General features: G+C 51.8%; 8 protein-coding genes across 8 annotated transcripts; 3 read left to right on the forward strand and 5 right to left on the reverse strand.

The window, feature by feature from the left end:
* Positions 1-5,234: 5,234 nt before the first annotated feature.
* Positions 5,235-8,810, forward strand: G6M90_00g022370 (uncharacterized protein; the record flags this gene model as incomplete). The annotated part of the gene is made up of 1 exon (XM_014692831.1): positions 5,235-8,810. The coding sequence occupies one exon, from the start codon at positions 5,235-5,237 to the stop codon at positions 8,808-8,810; it is 3,576 nt and encodes a 1,191-aa protein (XP_014548317.1).
* Positions 8,811-9,438: 628 nt separating this feature from the next.
* On the reverse strand, positions 9,439-12,175 carry DBP10 (ATP-dependent RNA helicase DBP10; the record flags this gene model as incomplete). The annotated part of the gene is made up of 2 exons (XM_014692830.1): positions 9,439-11,852; positions 11,911-12,175. 2 exons carry the CDS (start codon positions 12,173-12,175, stop codon positions 9,439-9,441), a joined length of 2,679 nt encoding a protein of 892 aa, XP_014548316.1.
* Positions 12,176-12,484: 309 nt separating this feature from the next.
* On the forward strand, positions 12,485-13,256 carry spf31 (J domain-containing protein spf31; the record flags this gene model as incomplete). Its single annotated transcript, XM_014692829.2, has 3 exons — positions 12,485-12,559; positions 12,620-12,663; positions 12,722-13,256. 3 exons carry the CDS (start codon positions 12,485-12,487, stop codon positions 13,254-13,256), a joined length of 654 nt encoding a protein of 217 aa, XP_014548315.2.
* Positions 13,257-13,816: 560 nt separating this feature from the next.
* DnaJ1 (DnaJ 1) lies at positions 13,817-15,593 on the reverse strand (the record flags this gene model as incomplete). Its single annotated transcript, XM_014692828.1, has 3 exons — positions 13,817-14,024; positions 14,085-15,325; positions 15,405-15,593. The coding sequence occupies 3 exons, from the start codon at positions 15,591-15,593 to the stop codon at positions 13,817-13,819; spliced, it is 1,638 nt and encodes a 545-aa protein (XP_014548314.1).
* Positions 15,594-16,229: 636 nt separating this feature from the next.
* On the reverse strand, positions 16,230-17,180 carry G6M90_00g022410 (uncharacterized protein; the record flags this gene model as incomplete). The annotated part of the gene is made up of 1 exon (XM_014692827.1): positions 16,230-17,180. One exon carries the CDS (start codon positions 17,178-17,180, stop codon positions 16,230-16,232), a length of 951 nt encoding a protein of 316 aa, XP_014548313.1.
* Positions 17,181-18,540: 1,360 nt separating this feature from the next.
* Positions 18,541-19,200, reverse strand: G6M90_00g022420 (uncharacterized protein; the record flags this gene model as incomplete). Its single annotated transcript, XM_014692826.1, has 2 exons — positions 18,541-18,870; positions 18,991-19,200. The coding sequence occupies 2 exons, from the start codon at positions 19,198-19,200 to the stop codon at positions 18,541-18,543; spliced, it is 540 nt and encodes a 179-aa protein (XP_014548312.1).
* A 3,129-nt stretch (positions 19,201-22,329) lies between these two features.
* Positions 22,330-24,622, forward strand: klf1_1 (Zinc finger protein klf1; the record flags this gene model as incomplete). The annotated part of the gene is made up of 2 exons (XM_014692825.2): positions 22,330-22,676; positions 22,732-24,622. The coding sequence occupies 2 exons, from the start codon at positions 22,330-22,332 to the stop codon at positions 24,620-24,622; spliced, it is 2,238 nt and encodes a 745-aa protein (XP_014548311.2).
* A 255-nt stretch (positions 24,623-24,877) lies between these two features.
* Positions 24,878-25,451, reverse strand: Acot13_0 (Acyl-coenzyme A thioesterase 13; the record flags this gene model as incomplete). Its single annotated transcript, XM_014692824.1, has 2 exons — positions 24,878-25,285; positions 25,356-25,451. The coding sequence occupies 2 exons, from the start codon at positions 25,449-25,451 to the stop codon at positions 24,878-24,880; spliced, it is 504 nt and encodes a 167-aa protein (XP_014548310.1).
* Positions 25,452-25,709: the final 258 nt, after the last annotated feature.

Genomic DNA, 25,709 nt, shown 5'->3' on the forward strand with positions numbered 1-25,709 from the left:
TTTTTGCTGCCTTGTTCGTCGTCACATAGTTCCGCGTTACAAGGTGCTGGCGATGAACATTGAATGGATGGGAGAGCCGCAGCCGCCACCCGAGGGCGTTGAGTTACTCCGGCTCTGTATTTCGGGCTTCCGTTCGGGAAAATAACATCTCGGTTGCCATTTATTGGAGGCGGAGGCTCAGAGCACCTGCCGTGGGAGGTACATGTGCATATTCATCGACAGCTCTGGAGCATAGCTCAGACCGACAGGAGGGCGGGTTCATCTGTTGATCGGCGCCGGATGGACATCGGTGTGTAGGTGTACGGAGTACGTGCGGCGCACAGGGGCGGAGTGTCCAAGTCTTCTTCTTTGTGGCACGGCTCGGCCAGACACGTTTCGAAACAAAAGTCGATTTGAGAAGCGCAGAGGGCGACCAAGTTGGTAGCTAGATCCGAAGCCGTTTGGCGGACGTGACTCCGTAGATACAGAGTACGCCGTAAATGGAGCTTCAACAAAGGAGCAACGCAACGGCTTTTGCCGCCTCCCATTTCCCTCGGCCCCCCGACCTTGGCTTGGTTCACACGCCATTCGCTACTTGAGTACCTGGTATTACCTGCCGTTGGTCACGTTTGGCCATGCCGTGCAACCAACCATGCACGGAATGGGCCCCGGACCCCTTCTTTTCCCTAAGCCGGCGCCGGATCCAACACATCTGGATCCTGGTGTGGCAAAAAGTGGCCGGCATGCGAACCACGGGATCCCCATTGGGCACCAACTCCTCTGTGCCTCCGCGTCAAAGGTGACGGACGTGCTTGAGTACGGTACGGCGCAATTGGGTCTTTTGGAAGTCGCGCTGGGCAACCGAAAGCTCAGATCCCATGTTGATACGGAGTACACCAGACCTTTTCTTTTGCTTGTCCAAGGCACAAGAAGAGCCTCGTGCTTCCGGGAAGTGAGTTTCGCTGGGGGGAAAGGCTGAGCGCAAATGCTTCCAACGTCAGATTGATATGTCTCGACGAGAACCTGAAGTCTTAAAAAAGGGGGGGAGGGGGTTCAGGTTCGTGGTTTGTCCAGCCAAAAAAAAAAAACGCACAAAAAGCTATATCACCAACTCTACAGTCCCCTATCCCAGCCCAATCACTTTACTTGCAACATGATGAAACTGAGTAATAAAACGAGGGGCCAAAAAAACAAATAAAAAAAACTCAGCCTGATCGTCAGGGGCCCATGCTTTCGACTCCTCTTGTCAGCGGGACCGAAACGTGACTGGGCCGGGCGCCTCAATTACTGCGCTCATCTCCCGACGGGCCCGTCGACCCTTTGTCTTTGTGTAGTTGAGAAGCTGAATATTACTTGTCCGTGCAGATACAATATCGAGTATACTCCGTAAGCAGCATGGCAATCATATTGCTCGGACGAGAGCCGAAGAGAAGGTTGGGAGTGGAGCTGGTGGAGGAAGGGCTTTCCACACCGCAATTTTGGCTGGCGACAACCCTCGTCATGTACTCCGTGCTGGGGGGTTTATTGCAGAAAAGTGCCTTTGATCATCGTCGTCAAGGAGAGAGTGCTCGAGCCATAAGGTTGGTGCGCTCGTCCACTGGGCTGTTGGTGCAAGATCTATTCCATACGTTCAAGCCGCCATGCGCTGTAAGCAATCCTGAGAGGCCTATATTATGTCCGAGAGCCACCGGGATCATTGCCATGGCGTTGGGCCAAAAGAATGGTATGAATACCGGTGTCATTGAGAATGTACAATGTTGGTTGTAGTATTAGTTCTGGGTCCGAGCCTGGGCCTATTTGGCTAGTCCGGCGTACTGTCCAGCGAGTATTGATGATGACATCGAAATGAAGCGGCCATGATGCTGCTGCTATTGCCCAAACAGACAGACACCAGACTTGGAGTACCTAGCCAGTCAACGTCAACGAGTCGAGACACACACTACTCCGTACACGGAAGGATAATACCACCATTTGCAGCTGGTACGGAGTGTGCAATATTGTACATACATGCTCCGTACGCATCCAAGTACAATGTGGTTTTCAACGCAGTCGTCGTCCCCGCACTTTCTTCCACAGCATAGTATGGCATATAATTTATGCGAGCGCATGTGAGATGGACGCAGGCCAGGCTGAGCATGACGGCCCGATGGCCCTGCTGGCCTTGGTCATGCACATCCTACCGCCTATGCGGCTACAGTTGCCTGCATCAGTTGCCACCATCTAGAATCGGCGGGCCGCAGGACGAGCCTTGAATTTGACTCGCATTTTGCTTGGTCAAGACACGATTGGCATTGCGGAGGTGGCTGTCATTAGGCGACAGATCGCCGAGAAGGACAGCCTGGCAAGGCCAGCAAGCAGCAGGGCCCAGGGATCAATTCTGATTCAGTCGCATTACTCCGTATTCGACTTGGAAAGGCTTGATGAGAAAGGGAGCAAAGCCACTGGGGCAAGCTGCAAGGCCATCAATAATTGATGAGCTATATGAAGGGCAAGGCTCGAGATCCAAAACATTAGCTCCTGCCACGACCTGGCGCTAGTACTAGTAACAGTAGTAGTAGTAGTACCCCGTACTCCGTGACAAGTCGAGGGGACGTATCTGCCGTAGCTGGGGAAAGGCTGTGGGCGTTGAAGCGCAAAACTCGGGGAAAGGCTGTCGTCGGTGTAGCAATGGGGGCTGAACTGGTCTAGAACCGGCAACGCGGAACAGCAAATTCTGGTGTTTGATGAGCAGGTGAGTTGGAATGCCTTGGGGAATGCGCCGAGCTGTGTACTCCATATTATCTGAGGGCAGCGTGTTTTGTGTGTGTACGGAGTATGTATGTGCATGTGTTGTACAACATGCGAAGATCCCGTACCAAGTAACCCGCTGGCCTGTGCCAGTTTCCAGCTTGAAGACCGACTCCATTACAACGCTGGCAGATGTGTGTGTACATTCAGAGTACATGGTATAAAGCATGCAACGGCATGGAGGGTACCCCGGTAGTTCCTCAATACGGGCTGTGCGTCCATCCAGTTAGGCCGTTGTCAACTTCAGCAGCGGCCTGAGCTCGGTGAAGGGTTCAGATGTCGGTTCCAATGCAGAACACCAGATAGGTCAGCAACCGAATACAGCGCTGGCTGTCTAGTAGTACCGACCTTGTTTTCTGTGCGTGCAGCTGTATTGTACTGCACAACCGAAGGCGCCAGCTACGCTGTACGGAGTGCTCGACGGAGTGCTCGACGGAGTGCTCCGTACAGGATTGTATTGTAGCCACTCCGTGTCCCGTATGGCATTCACAAATATTGCCATGGTTATGCACCAGGATTGAAGGCGTGACTCGCATGGGGCGGAGATGGCGGTTTGTGGCACCACCCCAAGGTTCGGGGACGCCAAAGGGCTGGCTGGCATGGACAAAATTGCCTTTTTGCTGTGATTGGCATCCTGTGAAGGTCGGTTTCCTTTGGTCCTGGTCGACTCGAGGCGCGTTGGCACAGCATATGTTGGGGTTCCCACATCGAAGACTCCTTGCCTTTCCCTGCCCTCCACCTCTTATCCCAACATCAAATACATGTACTGGTACGTATGTATTCAGTTTGTACAGCATGCCTGCCGGGGCTGTGGGCTGGTTGGTGCTCGTGTGAGGGCTCGTGTGAGGATTGGATTTGGCAGCTCAGTACTCCGTAGGCGAGAGACGAGAATTGCTTCCCTGTTCCCTGTCGGTGATTTCTCGCCGACCATTCTCCGCGCAAAGAAACTCCATATTACGTGCCCTTCGTGGGCGTATGTACATGGGCAAGGTCCTGCCTGTCTGACCTGCGTTGCCCGTTGCCCACTGCCCGCTGGTGCTTGGCTCTGCATGCTGCTGATGACGGAGGGCTGGTTTTTAATTGAATGCATCTGACCTCGCGTCACCGCATCATGTCGTCACCCAAACAGTCAGCCGGAGACTGGAGGTGTTGGACGGCGATCCGATGATTGTCGACCACGCTTCTTGTGTGCTTCGCGGGTGTTGGATTGGCAGTCGGTAATGGATGCCAGTCGACCCGAGTTTCTGGGTCTGTCGCCCTGTCGCCCACCCATGGCCACATGCATGGACGACTAGACAAAGTCAAAGGCATTTATAACAACCCAGCTGAGAACAAGAGCCTCGAGATGCTCCATAGATACTGGCCTTGACATGCACCGAGACTCGATGCTTCCTCTCCCCGATCACCGCCCACATAAACTTCCGTCTACTTCCCATCTTGTCTAGCCTGTCCTCTTTCTATCACGGCGAACCTCCCCCTCCCTCACCTCAACAAGCCAAACAGCGGCTCCAAAGAACCTGTTTTCCCCTTGCCTGCTGGGCAGCAGATCAAGTTTTATTTTGACTACTACTGCAGCTATTATAAAAAAAAACTCCCAGCCCCTCCAGTCCTGTCTGTTTCCTGCTTGGACTCTCAAACTGTCGACGGTCCGAGCCTCCTTGTGCGCAGCTGCTCTAGAAATAAAGCAACTCACCTAGGCCGCTCCTTCCCACTCCTCGCGCCGCGGCATCCGGTACTCGGAGCAGGCCGGCAACCTTCGACAAGACAACATTCACACACGCACGTGCGGATTGGTCTTGGTCATTTTCCAGACTCGGTCGCACTTTTTCTTTTTGCTCGCCTGATCCAGCAAACGACCTATTGTATCTATTACACCTCTCAACCCAGCTCACCGATACTTCCTTCATCTCACGCACGCGCTGTCATTTGCCGGCCGGGGGGGTCCTAATACCGATTTGCAAAGTTCCACCGCGCCTATTCGCCAGCACTCCCGACTCATCTCTCTCCCACCGCCTTCCCATCAACGCCACCGCGTCCCAGCACCGAAATCCCCTTTGTTCGCGCAAACGTATTATCCTGGGCCGCCTCTGCTTGCGCCATTCTTCTACATCTTGGCTGTTAAGCGTCCTTCATTGCGCTACTGTTGTGGGAACTCTGCGTCTTGCCGGACTCTTGCCGGACTCGTTGGCGCCAAAATCGTAGTTTGGCATCGCAGCTTTCCCTGACCTTCGTTTGCTCCAGCCAGCCCATGGTTACTATGCATGCGCCACGGGAGTCGTTTTATTCACTGCCTCCGATGATGATGGCCGTTCACTGGACTTGAATCATTTGTCCTCACTGACTTTGACAGAAGTCCTCTCGCTTTCAGCAGTGGCAAGGTCCTCGTTTATTTAACCTTCGCACTCGGCCTCAATCCATACTTATTCCAAGTATCTCAGGTCAAGGCTCTCTTGGCGCCCGTCCTCAATATGTTGGGAAGGCTGCTGCACCTGGGCTCTGGAGGCCCTGCCACGCCTACAGTTGAGTCAAGCAGCAACAATGCGTCTCGCCCGATTCTGTCCCTCGAATCAGTGCAGGAGGATATTCATACTCGCAACCTTCTCTTTCCCGATGCTCAAGCCCTGTACCAACACCGGAACGATCAGGTTTTCCCCCTATCCACTACGCCTACTACGCCAGGCATATCTACGGCAAACGCTTTTGACTATAGCGAAGATGTCGATCTTGATGTCAAGGATGTTCGAGTTGTTGTGATGCAAGATGCACTCGGTCCTGCCAATGCGTCTCTTCTGTTCGATAGTCACCCACCTCCAGATGCCATGGCGACCTCGGACCGCTCCCCTGCTCTTCAGGAAGCCAGAAGAGACCCTATTTCATCGCGCAAGGGCAGCTTGACCCAGTCAGCAAGGCCTTTAGTGATACCATCAGAGAGCCCTCAGCCTCGACAGGGTGCCTTTGATCGCCGGGCATCTATCCACAGCCGAAGTCAGAGCTACCATGAAACCGAATCGCAGAGAGCTGCCCGCGAGTATAGGGAGGAACTGGCGACCTTCTCCAGTTGCATATTTGGGAATTCCGAGCTGATGGCATATAAGGGGACGTCGACAAAGGTCCATGTAGTGCCAAGCGAGGCTCGCGCGAATGAATCAACTACGTCATCTGTCTTCAGCGATGGGAAGAGCTCCATTGGCCGTTCAAGTGGTCGTTCCAGCAAGCTTTCGCAATCCTACTCCTCGCAGGTTGTGTCGCCCACCATCGGAGCCTCGCATCCTCTCGGCGGAGTTCCTCCCCGTCAGAGTGATAGACGCAAAGTTCTCATTACGCGGCTGTTCCCTGTGAGTCTCGCCGCCGATGACGCCGATCATAGTGTTACACCACAAAACCACAATTCCGACGACAATGGTGGTTTCCCTTTCCCTGCGCAAAGCGACGAATCTTCTCACAAGAAGAAAAAGCCTCAACCGAAGCAGAGGCGTACACCCATGTATGCTGTGGTGCTCGTAGTGCAAATCCCAAAGCCCTCGTCCAGAATGTCGTCTGCTGTCCCAACCAAGTCTGTTTTCCGTGAGTCGGGCTCATACCAGGATCAGGAACTATTTTCCTCATCCTACAACTCTGCAAAAGCTGGCTGGAATATGATGTCAACATCAGGCATGTATGGAGAGGCCGCAGATTCTCTTGACATTGAGGATAGGATCGACTCTTTGACCCGACATTGGGATATCATCATGAGAACCTTGACGCACCTCCAATCGCTCGTCGCCACAACGATACATTCGATGCTCAAGCAAGCTGACAGCACGTCTCCAGGCCCATATTCAGGGTCATCCGGCTCGAATTTCGTCTCTCGAACCCCTTCAATGACAGAACGTCGCGGAAATGAACTGCCCCGAGCTAAGCCACCTAAGAGCACCACTAAGCTCGTGTCATTACTGCCAAACTGCCTCGCGGATGATGTCAACATTGCCTCTGAAGTTGGTTTGGCGCGAAGTAGAATCGTAATGGGACTCAGCGCTGCTCGCGTTATTACTGGCCAAGGTCGATGGGGTATTTGGCGTGACGAGGCCATCTGGACGTCGAAGTGGGCAGCATCCACGGAACGTACTGCTTTCTTTTATAATCTTTTGACAGGGTTCCTTGCAACTCATACCGACTGGCTTCAAGCTTTGTGTGGCCCCTCATATCGTAAACGAGCCACTTTAGCCCGCCGAAATAGAAACGAGGAGGACCTGTCTCTGCCGGCCCGGACCATCATCATATCCGACGATAAAATGGCCGCTCGTCGACTAATTTTTCTTCTTTCTGCTTTCCTCCCTGCAAATCAGCAGATCCCTACTGCTAGAGCGCACAGGCCGAGTGCGTCGGCACCCGTTGGGGGATATTCCAACTCGCCGCCGACCTTCATCATACCCGTTCTTCGGGAAGAGTCTCTCCGTCGCAAAATCAATCGCCGAAGTGGGCTGAGACGGACGTCGCATTCTAGGACCACAAGCCAGAGCGCTAGGAACTCAGGCCACGTTCCTCAGCTTGCGCAGATTGGCCTTGACCGTAACCACCAAAGGCGAGCATCTGATGCAGCATCAATTCGTACGACAAATTTGCCAATGCTGGGAACTGACCTTGTCACGCGTAAGAGCAGCGCGGCGACGACCACTACCATCATGCCCGAGACGACCACACCTCACTTCACGAGCGTCCAGCAACGCGACTGCCAAAGACGATCACGACCTGGAAGCAGCGGTAGTGTAGCAGCGGACGATTTGAAGCGATCTCTTAAGCGAGGCGAGCACAGTGGCCAGGCTGGTGGAGTTTCCCGACCGCCTAGTTCTGGATTGAAATGGGGCAATTTGATAAATGGTCTTTGGAGTCCTCGTCGAAGAGACTCAATGGACAGTGGTACTTATAGTCAAGGCAGTGCTGATCTTCGATCTCCTATCAAAACTAGTTTCGGCAGAACCGACAAGCTGTCCGAAATAGTCAAGGAGTCTCCCGAGGAGCGATTTGGGGCTGCAATCGTGGACTCGGCACAGGAGGTCGACGCCCCTAGAGACAACTACAGCGGTGTGCGTGGACGAGGGTCCTTTGCACAGGCGGACCGGACGCCGGATCCCACTGGTGCTTTCGAATCCCCTGTAAAAACCTCGATCAATGCAGAAGACGGCGTGATTGACGTTGATGTGCCTTTCCCGGAGTATATCACGTCTTTCGAGTCGGCGATTAGCTCCCCTTCCAGCAGCGGGTACTTGTCTACTCCCGGGCTGCCAAGTGGACTGGAAGCTTTTGAACAAACTCGCTTTGCCATCGAAGGCGATTTGCCTTTGAATGCTGCAGGATGGCTCAATCGCTTTCACCCAGACTTTGCGTTGCAAGCCCTGCCTCCGCAGGATAATCTCCTTGACAAAGTCAAGGCTGCTCTGCGAGCGGAGCCGTCCCCGGCACCCACCACCCAAAGTAATGATCTGTCTGAACGCTGGGTTGATGTAAGCAGCGTCATGATCGCAGATGCCACCAATAACTCCGTCTCCCGAATTGTCTATCGTCGATTGGTCAAACCCAAGGCACAACACGACCCACCCAGCGGAAACCTTGGTGCTGGCGGATATACAATGCATACGCCATCGATCCTGCCTTATGAGACCCAACTAGAAGAGGAGTGGATTGAGGAGCCAATCTTCACCTGCGATGAAGCTCTGCGAGATGCGGTTGAAAGGGCGATTCATTTCAACAGCGACGCCAGCAAAGGGAGCTCAACAACATCATCGTCACAAACCCCCAGCGACTTTCAAGGAAGCATGGAGAGTGACAGTACCATGCCCGACACTTTGTCGGAGGTCACTCAGCTGGCTAACCCTCCACTTGACGCTCCCAGAGTCCAGTGCAAGACGGTGATTTTGTCTGCCCTCGAGGATATGTTTCGCGAAGCAGTCGACAGCCGGGACACGGGCCATACTGGCCGCGCGAATAATCGACTCAACCGCCATCGCCATAGTATCCTGTATGACGCCGTGCGAGCCTGGGTGGCCAGCATGGACGCTGTAGAATAACGTCATGATTGATCCCTCAACTATCACACAAACCTCTACCGACCTCCACTTAGCGCACCGAATCCACCAAATTTCATCGGATAATAGAGACGGAAGCTTACTTGTGCCGTCAATTTTAATGGATTGTTGTTCATTTTTATTGCTTTAGTCTGCAATCAGCGTACAAACCACGATACCCCAACACGCATAAACGAGTCGCATAATGTTTTTCTTGAATTCTCGGCATTTCAGTCTAGGAACAGATAGCTAGTAGTGGCTCTCGCTTCCCATTGTCTATTGCTTGCTTGATTCATCTGTCGCTACATCTTTGTTAGGACGAATCTGGGTCTGAGACGGATCTGCTGCACTGAGAACGACTGGCTATTTATAAATATTTCATATTCCTTGAAGCGACGGCGTCTGAGGAAGCTGACAGTTCAGGATTAGTCCACTGTCTGCAGGTTACTGTTTCTCTCCTTATTAGTGGCAACTTTTCTGATACTATGAATATGAATCTATATAGACTGATGCCCTGGCTCTCCTACTCGCACAAGCATGCCATGTAAAAGATCAATTTGTGACATGTGAAAATAAGCTCGCTGTATTGATGGCATGGAAATGCTTCGTCCGACATGATGGATGAACGTCGCTACCTCTTCTTGGACGGTCTAGCATTCTTGGCCCTCTTCCGCTCCTTCTCCTGTCTCTCCTTGCGAATATCATTTGCCCCCTTGAGTTCCTTCTTACTGCCCATTCCATCCCTAAATCTACCCTGTCTCTTTTCTCTAGCCTCGTCCACTCTCTTCTTTCGCACCATAAAGTCATCCCTGTACTTGTCTGCCTCCTTGGGCGCCTTGTCCAGCTTATGCTTATACCGCACGCCGCTCGGCAATCCCTGCGTGGTACCTGGCTTCTCGGCTTCTCCCACCCTCGGCAGGGACCGTATTCTTTGCGCCTTCTTCCACCTATCGTACCGTCCCGATTGGAAGGTGGCGGCAATCTTGACGCCCGACTCCCCCGTAATCATCTTGCTGCCCTTGGACCCGTCCTCGTCGTTGTCACGCGACACGTACTTCTTGGATTTGGTGTCCCAGCGCATCTTGGAGCGTGACGGCTGTCCAAAGGACTTGGCCGTCTCGTCATTGGTCAGGTCCATCGCTGCGTCGCGGGCTGCTTCGACGAAACCGCCCGAGTGGACGCCGTAACCGCGCTCTTCGACAGCGTTGTGAGTGCGTGGGGTGTAACTCATGAAAACTTCGGAGTCGCGCCAGTCTGTCTTGCCCCTTTTAGAGTCTGTGTTGGAGACGGTGACTTCTAGTTCGTCTTCGTCCCAGCCGTTGGTTTGGTCTGCTCCTTGTGATCCATTGTCGGAGGCTTCTTGATCGGAGTCCATGTCCACTTTGTTGTCGTTGGATTTGGTGGGGATGTCGTCATCTTCAATGTCGCTTTCTTGCTTTTGAGCTTGTCTGTTTCTGGGAGTGATCTTCTTTCGAAGCTGTTTCATGACTTCTGCTGCTTCCGAGTGCGATTTGTCAGTGTGGCTGATTTCGAAAATTGTTTCCTGGGGTTTGAAGCTGCTGATGCGGGCGAGCATGTCTGCGCGGGCTTGTTCCATGTTGTCAACGTCGTCGCCGAACAGTCTGTGAAGCTGATTCCATCCGGTTGATGATACCATTTCTCTCGAACGCTTGGCACTTTGACTAGAGGCTGAGTTTCGTGTTTTGAGGTATAGCTTTTCAGCTTTGGCGGCGACACCCCGCAGCGTACTAACGTCCACATCCTCATGGAGAAGCTTGTTCATCCATTCAACGTTTGATTCCACTAGGTCTCGTTTCAAGGAACCCAAAACCACGTCAGATGCAAAGGAAGGCTCTTCGCCCTCTTGACCGAGAACCAGCCTTCTGCCCAAGAACAGCTGCAGGTCCAGAAGGTACGGGGCGTCTGAATCTCTGACTAAACTGTAACTCCAACCTCTTTGGCCAGCACGGGCTGTTCGACCAACTCTGTGGACAAAGATTTTCGGCTGCGATGGGAAGTCGTAATTGATGACGTTGGCTAGGACAGGAATATCGATACCTCTGGCTGCCACATCAGTGACAACAAGAATGTTCGTCCTGCCTCTTCGGAAGTCTTCAACCTGGTTTCTCCGGGCAGTTTGGTCGAGTGAACCATATACATGTGAGACGGCGAATCCAGCCCGCTGAAGAACATTCGCAAGGTATTCGACGTGATGTTTTGTGGCAGTAAAGATAATGGTTGAGTGTTCCGTAGGCTTGCCACTGCCACTCTCACCTCGCTTCCGCTTCTTTGACGCTTTCTCGCTGTCCTGCTTTGCGATCTCGGGAGTGCCCATGGGCATTTTGATGACATCGTGAAGAATATGTAGCAAAGCGCCCTCTTTCTCTGCACCTTTGACAGAGAAGAATGCGCTCTCCAAATCAGGCGAGACCTTTGTCTCTGCGTCTAGTCGTACCAGGCTAGGATCCTGTAGACCGGCTCTGGCAAACTCGACTAATGAAGCGGGGAGGGTAGCAGAGAACAGCAGCGTTTGTCGGGATGGCGGCAAAGCGTGCAGAATTTCCGTAAGCTGGGTTGCGAAACCCATTTCAAACAGTCGATCAGCTTCGTCGAAAACAATGTACTTTATTGACGAGAGGTCCAACGACATCTCAACCTTCAAGTGCAAGAATCGACCAGGAGTAGCAATAACGATATCAGGGTTTGCTGCCATATAGCCGAATTGCTCTTCCAAGCTATCACCACCTACTAGTAAAATAGCCTTTAGGTCGGTGCCCCTCGCAAATTCCTTGACAACCTTGAGTGTTTGTATAGCCAGTTCTCGTGATGGAGACAAAATGAGAGCTCTGCTTCCGAAGCGTCCACTGTGAGCGCGAAGTTTCTCAATCATGGGAATAACGAAAGCACCCGTCTTTCCAGAACCAGTTCTCGCCATGCCGACTACATCTTTTCGGTCAAGTACAAGAGGAATTGTTTTTCTTTGAATAGGCGTAGGAACCGAGAATCCTTTTCGGGCAATTGCCTTTAACAGATTTGAGTTTAGGCCTAGAGCTTTATCAGCATTTGTATTCAAACGATCCAAGAACTGCCAGTTCGGTCTTACCCATGGCTTGAAAGCCACCTCCTTTCTTGACTGTTCTGCCTTTGAGATTCGAAGCCTTGCGGTAAGAGGCCGCTTGCTGAAGAGCAATGAAGGCCTCATCGCCGCCGTCTTCAGCTCCCTCAGGGTCGTTCAAAATATCGTCAAGGTCGACGTCCCTGTCTGCAGGGAAATTCTGGTTGCTGTCGGCATCTTCTCCGGGGTATAATGAGTCGAGGATATCGAGCTCGGGCTCTGAGGCTGCCGGCGAAGCTGCACGTCGAGGCATGGCCGACTGGACAGGAAGGGTCGCGGTGAATCTGGGTTGAATCTGCACCAGAGCGATCTAGGAATCAACCTGGAACTCTCGACGTCGTCCAACATCGACAGCCATTTTTTTTTTCTGGGGCAGGCTGGTTATCTTATCGCCGCGGGGCAGGCAAGTAAGTGGGTCACGCTGCAGGAGCTACCATTCCCCTGCCACTCCAAAGTCGCGTGAGATGCAACATCGGTTCGAACCAACGACGCCAATAGTTACTAGCAATTGAACTCCGGGACTTGCTGCTTTGCTCGCGCTCACGGCCATCCGATGACCATAATGGCTGCCGATGACTCCAAAGATGACGCAGCTGCGCTTTCCGCCCTCGAGCTTGAGGCTAAGGAATTTGACAAGGCATGCCGGCTTCCTCGACTACATGCAGACTAAAACGTGACCACTGACCATTACTCATAGGATGCCGAGATTGACCGAATCCTAAGAGCCTTCCGGTTAGATGCGTAAGAAGAACCATACCTCGTTTAAGAATCAGCTTCACATGACCTGACATTGGCCCAGTTACGCAGTCCTGGATCTCCAGCCTGGCGTTGCAGAGTCCGATATCAAAAGCACCTATCGCAAAAAGTCCATGCTCATCCATCCTGATAAAACGAAGAACCCACAGGCCCCGGATGCATTCGACCGTCTGAAGAAAGCCCAGACGGAACTCATGGACGAGAAGCACCGGGAGAGGCTAGACGAAGCCATTGCCGACGCGCGAATGCTCCTCATCCGCGAAAACAAATGGACAGTGGACAGCCCCGAGCTAAAGACCGACGACTTCGCCAAGAAGTGGCGCGAAAAGTCCAAAGAGGTCTTGATTGATAACGAGCACCGTCGCCGGCGGCAGATGAGGGCGCAAATGCAAGAGGAAGGTCGCGAGCAGCGTAAGCAGGACGCCGAGTTGGAAGAGAGGAAGCGCAAGAGGCAGCATGAACAGGACTGGGAGTCGACAAGAGACGAGCGCATCAGTAGCTGGAGAACTTTTCAGAAGGGCAAGACTGGGGGAGATGGGGAGAAGAAGAAGAAGAAAAAGCTAAAGCCTATAGGTTGACGGCGGCGTTGAAAACAGAGGCAGACTCTTTACGATTTTAATGATAAACTGGTTGTATTTTTTCTTTTAGCTTTTATTGTTTGCCCTTGTGCATACCGAGCTATTATTCATTTGTGAGTTCGTTTTGTTCTACTGGCTGGGATACTTCTAACTAAACCGGTTCACGCTCTCTGCATGTTGAGATACGATGCCACACTAGCGAGTATGTGACTTTGGGCGAACTAAATCGATCTGTAGAAGTGGCTACAGACGGTTGCCACTGCATATATTGCAACTCATCGGCTAGTATGCACAGATAGCATGGACCGAGCTTGATATCAGGAGATTTGTCATTGGGAACATGGTCTTTTCTACACTATCTAGAATACAAGATCCGGACAAATGCCAAAATCAACAAGAGGTATTGGCCCCAGCCCTCCAAAAACGCCGCTTGCTGAATTCCAAGCTTTCTTTTTTAAACACCTTCACATGCACTCTCCTATTCTATCCAGGTTTATCCTCTGGTTCTTTGGGTGTTATGGTTACAGGCGGTAATATGTGAAAACAGTTAGTTACATAGGTTAGGCTGGTCCAGAATCCGACTTTTTAGGCTCGTCTTTTGGCTTGTTATCCTTATTGTCGGGCTTAGAGTCCTTCTTGGCATCGGGCTTGTCGGCGCTCGACTTTTCATCGCCTTCTTTTTGATGTGCTGGGTGGTTTGTAAGTGTGTGCCACATGGACTTTAGAAACCCTTCGTTCTTATGTGAATCTGGGTTTGATGCGTCGTTGCTGCAGGGGAAACAGTCAGCATAGGCCGTTTGTGTTACAAATGCTTTGGGTTTTGCTTACTTTGATGTTGACGAGACATTCATCACTCGTCGAGCCGTCTTGTCACCCATCTCATCGGCAAGCATCTCAACAATGGTCCGCTGGTTTGCGCTGAGATACTTGGGCATGTTCACGCGGAACTCGACCCTGAGGTCACCAGCTCCGCCTCTTCGGGCACCCAATCTCTTCATCCCCATGCCAGTGAGCGTCATCTTATCGCCAGTGTTGGTGCCCGTGGCGACCTTGACATTGACTGAGCCGTCGAGTGTCGGGATGTTGACCTGGCCACCTAACAAGGCCGTGGTAAGAGGAATATTGGCGGTATATAGTATGTTGGAGCCCTCGCGACTGAATTTGGGGTCCTTAGCCACACGAACGAAAACATACAAGTCTCCACGCTGAGTCCTGGCGTTCGGGTCGGCAGTCTTTCCTGTTGGCGGGGCGTCTCCGGCGCCGTCCACGCGCAACCGCATGCCATCCTCAATGCCCGCAGGAATATCGATGGTGATGGTCTTTCGTTCCCTAACAACACCATTGCCGGAGCAAGTTCGACACTCGGAACCCTTTGGAATAGTTGTGCCCGTGCCTTCGCAAGTTCCACAAGTCGAAGCCATCTGGAAGCCGCCTTGCATAAAGTGCAATCGAGTGCCAGTGCCATTACATGACTTGCAAGGCGAGCGTTGTGTGCCAGCTTTCAGTCCACTACCAGTGCACGTCCCACAAGCCGTCAATGGAGTAATACTAATTGTTTTACTAGTGCCCTTCGCAGCCTCCATGAAAGTTATGCTGGCTTGCACCTCAATGTTATCGCCGACAAGGATTTCTTGCTGGAAAGGATTCGACCGTGCGCCTCGTCGACCGCTAAAAGGACCCTGCTGGCCAGTAAATGCCGAAAAAATGTCCTCAAAGTTGAAGCCTCCGCCAAAGCCACCCTGCGAACCGAAGCCACCTTGCCCCCCAAAGCCAGAAAACGGGTTGCCAGCTCCTCCGAATGGGTCTCCTCCTGGTGCGCCGCTAGGGTCAAAGCCGGCAGCACCAAATTGATCATACTGTTCCTTCTTCTTCGGGTCGGACAGAATCTCATATGCTGATTGGACATCGGCAAACTTCTCCTTCGCATTTGGGTCCTTGTTCGTATCGGGATGAAATTTCTTCGCCAAGCCATAATAGGCCTTCTTGATTTCTGAGGCAGACGCTGATTTGCTTACGCCAAGAGCTTTGTACGGGTCTTTTTGGGACAGAGAATCAGTGCTGTGGAAGAACTGAGGCAGGTTAGGTTAGTACTAAGCTCATAATTCCAGCCTGGACGGAACGAAAGACAAGGAGAGAAACCCAGCTTACTCTCTTAGTTGATGGAATGATGTTTCGCTTCACCCGTGTGCATTTTTCACGGGGACTGGTGCGAAAAGCAGCTGTATGAAGCTTTGCTCCTTTGTTCAGGCATTGTCGGATCTTTGGTTGACCACCAAACTTGGCATGCGCAATCACTCGCGCAGGCGCGGCGGCCTTTGTGAAAAGGTTGGAATTCATGCCGAGCTGTAACAATTCATCGGAATTGCAGATAGCTTAGGAGATGAAACCAAAAATCACCAGCGGCAGGTCAAATGTTTTCTTGGCCCTGAATGGATTCTTCTCGAAGGCACTCACTTCATGTCGGTCCTGGACTTTTTCTACCGGGTTTAAGCCGAAAGCAGGGGTGCCTGAGGCGACAAATGCCGTCATAACCCGTTGTCTTCCGCTGGACGGCGTACGACCAATGGAAGGGCCGCTATAACACAGCGGCTGCCGGGGTTGACAAGGACCCACGCACGCGCGAGCACTGACAACAATTAACGCCTCATATTCCACGTTATCGTGTTTCAATTTATCGATCTCCTGATAACATGGACATTGAGGTTAAAGCTATCCGCGCACAAAATTATGGCATCACTTGACCGGTATCCTGGGCTGTTCTCGAACAAATAAACCATCCTTGGGGTCATGCCATGAAACTCGACCGCCGTTCTTACAATACTCCCTCCGAACTGGAACCTAACTCACATGCAAGGAAAAGTGCGAACACCATGCCGTGGAACCCCGACATACTCAGGTAAAGACAGTACGGAGAAGTACGCCCAAGTTCGCCTGAGTTCCGAATCTTTCAAAACACCCATTTTTTACCTTTTTTTACAATGACCACCCCTCAAGTTCATGCGCAGTCCAATCCCACAACTCCTTCGCCAAATCTTCATCCTTCCCAGGCTTGCTCGACTTCCCGCTCACACCGACCGGCTCGTAATATTCTCCGCTCTTCACGTCTTTCGCAACAGATGCCCACAGCTGATTCTTGGCGCCCTGGTTCACCGGAGTGAAAAAATAACTTGCCAAGGGTCCCAGGACTCTCGAGGCGATCCCCGCGCCCGACATGCCGTTGACCAGGTTTGTTCTCACGACACCGGGATGAATAGCAGTGACGGTAAATTGGGGATATTGCGCCGCTAGTTGACGAGCAAAGAGCACATTAGCCAGCTTACTCTGCCCATATCTTCCAAATGCCTGCATCTCGTCTGCCTTGGTCTTGAGTGAATCAAATACGATGCCTTCCTTTGGAGCTAGGTAGTGCCCTCTGGATGATAAAGATACTACCCGGACATCGGCACCGGGCTCTGATGCAGTCTTTTCCAAGATGGGAAGAAGGAACTTGGTAAGCAGCGCGTGGCCCATGTGGTTCGTGCCAAACTGAAGTTCATATCCGTTCTCTGTGACAGCCGGTGCCGCGGCCATGATGCCCGCATTCAACATGAGAATATCCAGTCGGTCAGACTCAGCAAGGAACCTCTGAGAAGCTTGCTTGACGGATTCGAATGAAGACAAGTCTAGTTTAAGAACCTTGACCGGCGAGTCTGGCTTGTACTGATGTATCTCATCCACTACCGCCTGAGCAGCGGCGGTATTTCTCGCCGCAAGCCAGATCTGCTTGGGATTGTGTTGAACGTATTCGCAAACAACTTGTTTTCCAAGCCCGTTGTTGCCGCCCGTGACGAGAATGACTTTGCCATCCAAAGAGGGGATATCTTTGTCGGGCTCGAAAGGGACGGCGGCCTTGTCAATGGCCATGCTTTGCCAGAGTCGAGACATGATGGAACGGTCTTTGCCCAGATATGAAATGCACGGATTGTGTGGTGATGATGGAGGAAGCTCGGATAAGAACTGCGTATTGCTTGATGACTCTCAACAGCCCAGCTGACGTTGGAGACTCTTTATACATATACTGCGTGGCCAATCCGGCAACCGGTCCGGCTTCATGACACTATGCCGTGCCGCCGTATTTGTGTTTGCATTTGCAAAACAGTCGCAAGGGATCGAAACATGCCAAGGGCTAATGCTTAACTGCGTGCCCTATCTCCGAAACGAAACGATGATGTTGCAGAGACAAGAAGAAATCGGGATAGATGAGTTGTCGGGTCCATCCAGTCGGATTTCGCCCACGGAGGATGCGGGGTCATAATTTGCCCGATTACCTCGGCCCATACCTGCGTAGTTAAGGGCTGGCATTATTCCAATTGTATTACATTTTGTGTCGTTTCGTCTTGACGATTTGTGGTTGTTTTTGCAGCATCACTGTGAGTTGTTGTCCATCAATTAGAGCAAGTGGTTAACCTGCATATAACGGGTGTTGGTTAGGACTTGACCAGGCCGGACGTCGTACTGCCGTGCAACCCACCCAAGCAACCGAGAGATTCTCCTCCCAAGCCCTTGGCGTGAAAATCGGCATGTATGTACACTTTCCCCTACGCCAATAAAATTAAACATCCTTTGCAGCACCGTAGAAATGCACTACACGCCCGCCACCTTCGGGGTTTCTGCATTTGGTGTTTCTGCCACAACGACCGGGTCAGTTGCGTCGCAGCTCAGACCCAATCCTCGGCTGGGTTCGTTGCGGCACCACTGTCAGTTTCTGCCCTGTGGCCAGCTGCTGTCGTTCACAAAATTCGGCAATCGGAATACATATAATAGTATAATACTAGCCGAATGTTGCCATATCTCACCTTCACAAAGCCTGGCCTGAACGCGAGGCACGACCTCTTCTCACGTCCTGAAATCAGGCAAAGACGACGCACACTCGACTTGGATCTTCAATTGCACCTTCTAGTTTTAATCATAACCCCAGGCCGCCTTTATCGATTCCTTATAAGTGCAAACATGGCCAGAGGAACTTGCATGTTAAAAGGGTATATATGATGTCGCTTGCCCCAACAGAGGACAAATACAACACGCAATCAGTGCAAAATGCAATGATGTAACCATAGCATCAGCCTCTTACTATATGTAAATCATCATGAGCCCTGCCGGAGCCTTTTTATACAATGGCAGTCGGCTCCAGACACTTATGTGGCCAGCAATACGGCCAGTCTTCTAGCTCAACGTCGTCCCTTGCGCCCAAAACGCCATACTATGAAGCAACCAACGCTCAAATGGAAGAATCGATGTATAATCGTCAATGTTCTGAGATGATACCAGGTTGTCTATTCGGACCCCCCGCCCTGGCCATCTTTTCGTTTCGAATTTTGTATATGAAGTCGACTACTACGTCGTTTTCTTGGATGCCAAGGCCGTTAAAGTGCTTTCTCACAGCTTTTGCCAAGTTGTCTTTGCTCTGCCGTCGCGTTTGTTGCTTCCGAGTCATGGTTGGGGAGTAGAGGCCGATGCTGCCCGATCGCGAGAGCAGCAATTGGTGGTACTTGCTGGCGAACGAAGCCGGCGTGTTTAGTTGATGTTCGCGGCGGTAGGTGTGGAGGGCATCGCGTTCGAAAGAAGACCAATTGATCTGTACAGCACACACGCAAGTCAGCATAGGACGTGGGAAAGGGCGTGCCGCGCGCCGAGGGGCCATTGCCCGTGTCGAAGAGGCAAGTCGGGGAGTCGCAAGCTTCGAAAGGCAGCTTACCGTTGGTGCCTGTGCTTCCGAAGCACTTTGCAAGGGTGCCGAAGTAGGGGTATTTGCTGCATGTGCTTCTCGCAGTTGTGATGCACTGGACTGGCTGGCCCCACGACGCATCTTGGCTGAGGCTGGTCCGCTCCCCTTCTCTTTGGGACCACCAGTGGTGTCCGTCTTGTGATCGTCGGCCGCAGTCCGTGACGACTTCGGAGGTGGCATTGTGAAGAAGTGTGCGAGGAAATTCAGGAAATATGTACAGGATAGTGGGTGGAAATATCGGCAGAGCCGGAGGACGGATATCAAGGCGGTGGTGGTGGTGGTGGAAGGCAGAGGAGAAATGACAGTCGAGGCAAGAGCGGAAATGTGTGCGACATCGCAAGATTTCTCGGGTGACTTGGTGTAGGCCGCACGTAAGCGGGGCGGACAGTCGCCAGCAAACAAAGAGTCAAGGCGCCAGGAACGATTGGTCGCGTGAATGATATCACTTCGCGCTAAGCCTCTTATGTGCGTCGGCGCAACCGAGAGCTCACGCTGGAGCTTGAGAACGGACAGCAGGCTGGCCGGCGTTGATAAAATTGACCACCGTTTGAGGCATGGCACTTGGGGACTTGCCAAAAGAATGGGCTCTTTGAAGAAGAAATTCTGTTAAAGAGAGTGAAGGTCTGATGCTAACTGTAAGGGACAGCTTTGGGGAATCTGGAAACCCACTGAGGTGGGTACCCATCGTGGCACAAGCTGGCGGTGACAACGTTCAACGGCGCGGTACGAGTTATGTACTTAGGTACTAGTAGTCTGGTAGTACCAACTTAATACCAAGCAACCAACTTTAGAAGGCGCTTGTGCACATTTGCACAATGGGTGATGCCGCACGAAGCTACTCCGTACCTTAGGTACTTATGTTGCTACAAGCACGTAATGTGCCAGCCCTTGGGCTGCATCTTAGGGGACATACCTGAGTCTTGCATATGCACGAATCCACCGGGTTTAGATCTGATTCATCGATTAATCTGACGCCTTCAACGACGCCAGGGTAACGTGTGACGATTGACTTTTTGGTCCCGGTAGCTGTCACCTTGCTCATGCACCGACGCCGCCATGGATCTCCCCATCAACCTGTCAGGTCCAGTCCCATCCGTCATTGCAGAGCCTCTGCCCCGTCCAAAGCGAAAGCCACCAGCCACTTTCTTGCTTCTTCAAGACGACCAAGTCCATGGCTGGCGAGAGACGCAGACTATCGACTGTCATTCCATCCAAGCCGCAATCAGATTCATACATACTACTCAAGCACAAAGTAGACTGCGGAAGTGGATCAATGAAAGACTACGGATACCCGGTCAATCGTCAAGAGCCGTTATTCTTGGTCCCCATCCCCACAGTGAGTTGCCTGAGCCTGGCCAGCAGCGACATGTCCTTCTCCTGGCAATCTCATCCTCCGCCCGTGACCCTGACCCTGGTTGCTCACTTTCCTGTCATCAAACAACCAGACGGTACGAGTTCGGAGTACCTTTGCATGGATGCAGTCCGCATTCTATTTCGTCAAGGCCCTCCCATCGCCGCGATTCGCCAAGACATCACTTTCTTTGCTTAATTTCTACCACTAGATACCTGTTGGCCTGGCTTGCGACGTCTTGGAAGCCGCTCTCTCTACTTGTGGTGAGTCCTTCAACGTGAGGGTCTCTGGTTGCTCTGTGCCTCCTCCTCCCCACCACAGCCTGTCTTAGATCTTGTCTTGAGCCTCCCTCAAATTCAAACCTAAAAAGCACACGACCGCGAAACTCATCATGCCCCCTCTTGTACACCAAGTACATTAATTCGGGTGCGATATTAGATGTAGAGACGGGGAACCAGAGGGACAGCCGTGGCTGGTTGGTAGGGGGGAAGTTCTGAAACTATACCCGGCTCATGCACCTTTGCAACAGACCTCGTGCATGTTATGCACTTCCCTTCAGCCAGCAGTGTGATTGATTGCTACCTCTTTTTTGTCTTCGTCCCGTGTCTTGGCTTGACATATACAAAAAATGACGAAACGAATCATTGTCCACATTTTGCTAACTTCGGAGCACCTAGGCCGTATATAGCTCAGCAGACGCCACAATCAAAGAACTCTTCGCCCATGTTCACGCAGAACGGTGCTTTGAGCAACCATGTGTGACTTCTGAGCCTAGGGTCCGACACCGCTGGCTGTGGCCATATATCAGAGTTCCACTGCAGTGCTCTCTGCTAGTACTGATGGTCTTGGTCTGAGCAGTTTGCCGCCGGCCGAGGTGACAAATGCTCATCCGCGACATTGTTGCATTGGGAATTCAGAACCGCAGTAGGCGCCTATCAGTATCTTTCTGTTGTGGCGAGTTGATAGCGTCCGACCAGACGGCAGCTCTCGTGCTACGCAGTCTTCTCACCCTCAACAATATTCGCCGCGTCAAACTACCAGTCTTGACTCAACAGCGCAATGCTCCCCATGATGCCTTCGCAGAATATACGCAACACAGATTCGGCTTTCCCGATCTCTCCAGCGAGCTCCAACACAATAGGTTCTAGTTTTGACGGCTATCAGCAATCCCCAATTAAAGTCTTCAGCTCGAATATACCGCCTCACCAACCACAATATCGAGGGCCAACTGATAGTACTGCTGGTCTATCAGGTAGTGTAAATAAAGAGACGTCGGCGCCTGAAGGGGCCCCACGAAAGAAACGACGCAGTAGGAAGGGACTGATTAAACGATTCGAATGCTTCGTTGAGGGTTGTGGGAAGAGCTACTCACGAGCTGAGCATTTGTAAGCATCGTCTTGACTTAATCCTGCATTGAATCCTGCATTGTAGGAACTTTCTGACTCTAATCTAGATATCGACACCAGTTAAACCACAACTCCACACAATCATTTCACTGCGAATACCCAGGCTGTTCGCGTACCTTTGTTCGAGCTGATTTGTTGAAACGGCACATGGATCGCCATGCCGCTAAGGGTTTCCAACCAGGTCAAAATGGAAACTTCAGCGATCAAATACCACAAGCAGTAAATTCTGAATTGACACCGCCTTTTTCCGAAACCCCTTCGGCTACTATCATTGGCGGCCACCACCATACGCAGACTCAATTTGTCTCTCCGGAAGCCCAGGCTCAGAGTTCTTATACTCCAGTTAGTATCACAGCATCATCTGGTATAAGGTACAATTATTCTGCAGATATGACATCCGCAAGCCACGGCCCATATCAAAGAGCCGACGCTCAACTACCAGGCTTGGGTCAAAATACTAACCAAGAAACTCTGCCACCCTATAACAACGAATTGACGTCACCTCCAGGCCCCGGCGCGAAGCAATACTGTCATGGGCAAATGCAGCAGGCCATGCCCTCTCAACCCTCGACATTCAGATCACAACCTCAGTCATTACACCTAGACATGTCACATACACAATATCCGTCGAGCAATAGGGACTCAACCTCGCATGCCTCTGGTCAAGAATGCGATGGAAGAGAATCGACACAATATCATGATGCGTCACATCACCCTGCGGATATCTTTGCCCTAGATCAAATGGCAACGCTTAGTGCTGGGCCGGTTTTTGGGGACGATGGGGGTCTGAGCAAGACGCCTTATGTAGCCATGCCAGAGGACTTCATGGCTTATTTATTCAACTCGCTTCCCTCCCAGGGCTCATCTCCTGGAAATGGACTTCAAGGCCCTATCTCAAAGTGAGTCAAAATCTAACAAGATAATAATGTGTTGCCCTGCTGACTCGTTTTGAAGGTATGGAGAATTACAGGACACGCAATACTGTGCACCATTCACTGCCAATGGCATGTCGCAGATTGGACCTTTCCCAAGTGCTTCCCAGCATATCATGTCGGTGACCAATTTGCTTGACGAGAATTCCCCCGAGACCAATATATCAGACGAGAGAAGTCAAGAGATTTTTGACTTCATCAAAGATCGTTTCCATGAACACGATGTCCCTCCCGCAGAACGAAGCCGGGACAACATCCTGGAGGGCGACCGCGAACAAGACGACCATATGCTGAGTTGCAGGATGATGCAGGCATATCTTGGCTCCTACTGGTACCACTTCAGCGATCAACTACCGATTTTGCACAGACCAACTTTCTCTTCCGACACAACTCCCAATCTTCTGCTCCTAGCAATGATGACGATCGGTGCTGCATGCCTGGATAGAACCTATGGTCAACAGGTTTTGACAGCAGGCGCTAAACTTTCAAACTTTATCGCTAGACATTTAAGATGGGAGATCTTCATGAATGAAAATTTCCGACCGCCGGCAAAGCTCTGGGTTTTCCAGACACTTATTTTGCTAGAGCTGTACGAGAAGATGTTTTCAACGAGGGAGTTGCATGAACGAGCCCACATTCATCATGCCACCATGATTGCCCTCATGCGTCGTGGACGATCACTCATTGGAAAGTCCCCCATGGACTCGCCTCCAAACTCACGAGAAACGCTAAATGATTCGAAAAAAGGGCTAGGTGTCGGTCAAACGCCGGAGGAATGGTGGAACCATTGGGTAACCAATGAAGCTACCAGACGAGCGGCTTTCGCCGCCTTCATCATTGATTCTACTCATGCCGCCATGTTTGGTCACTCGGCCGTAATGGTAACACACGAGATGAGACTTCCATTGCCTTATGATGAGTCTTTGTGGAGAGCCAGGAGCGGTTCCGAGGTAGGAAGGGCCGAAGCAAGCCTCAATGCTAGAGGCATACAGCCAATATCGTTCCTCGAGGGTCTCAAACGCACGTTGAGCCATCAGGAAGTAAAGACAACGTCATTTGGTAGAACCGCTCTCATGGCTGGTCTTATGAGCGTCACGTATCATATGCAACAGCGAGATCTTCAGGTTAACGTCCTCGGCGGCGGAGTGATTCAGGCGCTGGAGGATCGCGATAGGTGGCGTGCATCGTTGACAAAAGCATACAACTCTTGGAAGAGTGACTTTGATAAAGAGCTTCAGGACAGCGAGCCCTCTAGCGACCCTTACGGGCGAGGAAGCACCAGAAACGAGGCAAATATCGTGTTTGGCAGCCGTACGGTACTACATCATTTAGCCCACATGGCGATGCATGCGGATATCGTTGACTGCCAAATGTTTGCCCGTGCTAAAAGGCTCCTTGGAAGAAATATTGGCGCCCAGGAATTTAGTAGCGCCCAGAAACGAGTGAAGGAGCAATGGGCACCATCTGCCAAGGCCCGTGATGCTACGTTCTACGCGTTGAAGTTTCTAAGTTCCGTCTTGCTACCAGATGAAGCGGCGTTTATGAATGCAGCTAGCCCTTGGCCTGAGGGCTTCTACGAAACACGCTATGACGTGCTCATGAATAGGCCGTGGGTACTTTACTTCGCTGCTCTCGTGGTATGGTGCTACGGCTATGCATTAGAAGGACCTTGTGGAGATGTTGCGAGGCACAATACCCCAGAGGAGAACCAGCGACAAATGAGGCACTATTTGCTAAGGTATGCAGGCATTACAGATCCAGATGAGCTCCAAGCCATGCAGGGCATCAACAATAATACGGCGTTGCTGGTGGTCTTGCGGGACTCATTTGACAATACGAGATGGGATTTGCTACATGAAGGGGCTCTTTTGATGAGAAACTGTATTGTTCTGAACGGCGGCGGTACCGTGTAAGCTGCAGCAAGCGGGATTGCATGGATCAGACGATGATTTAAATGAAGCTGAATGAAGCATGTATATTAGATGATGGTGATGTGGACATGTGAAGTGTCTACCTCTATGTCTGTCTGTTTTAGGGCAGGGTGTGTGGTCATTCGAGGAATGAACATTACCTATTAATGCTGGCAACATATGCGTGTCGTTATAAAGTGGTCTCTAGCAGTCTATGCACAAATCCAATGCCTATCTACACTCCAAGGCCAGCTCTACTCAGACCTTTGGCTCGGGATCAATGTTTGCCTTCAAGTGCTCGGCAATGCTCACAATGGCACCGTCCCGCTTCCGCTTCATGACGCCCTTCAAGGTCGCCAGCCTCTTACCCACCTGCAGCGCCTCGCACTCAATGATGACCTCTTCGCCCTTGGGCACGGGCCGGAAATACGTCACGTTCAAGTTGCGAGTGACGCCGAGGAACTGCCAGAACCCGGGCTTGCTGATGAGAACCAGGGGGATGGTGGTGCACAGGTCGAAGAGGGTGGCGGCCGCGCCGCCGTGGAGGTTGCCCAGGCGGTTGCAGTGGTCCTCGAGGCAGGTGAATGTAAATGTGACGGAGGGTGCTGGGGCATCGGGATTTGCGGCCAAAACGACCAGATGGGGGAGGAGTTTGGACATCCATTCCTTCGGGGCCGGTTGTTAGCGATGGTTATCAAGAACGGGAGCTTGGTCTGCGAGCGGGCTGAGTGCTTACTCCGGCCTTCCAGTGGTCATCGTCGTCTTTGGTGAGCCATGCCTTGGCTCGCTCCAGGGGGTCCTCGTAGAGATCCTCGTACTTTTTATCAACCATGGTGGTGGTGGTGGTTGCTGTGAGAGTGAAGGAAGAAGGCTGGGGCGGCGGTTTGGACGCTGCTGGTCAAGAAATAGCCAAGCATACGAGGTACGAGGTACAGGAATGTCCCGATTTCAGAATAGAAATGAAGTCTACTGAAGAATTAACACCGGGGAAAATTCCAATGGCGTAGAATCGAGGAATATTGACGGGGAATGAGTCTTGTCGGAGAAATGGCGAGAGAAAAAAAAGAGAGGAGTGCCAAATAGTTATGCT

This window comes from Metarhizium brunneum, chromosome 1 (assembly GCF_013426205.1).
Source record: "Metarhizium brunneum chromosome 1, complete sequence".
NCBI classification, from domain to species: Eukaryota; Fungi; Ascomycota; class Sordariomycetes; order Hypocreales; family Clavicipitaceae; genus Metarhizium; species Metarhizium brunneum.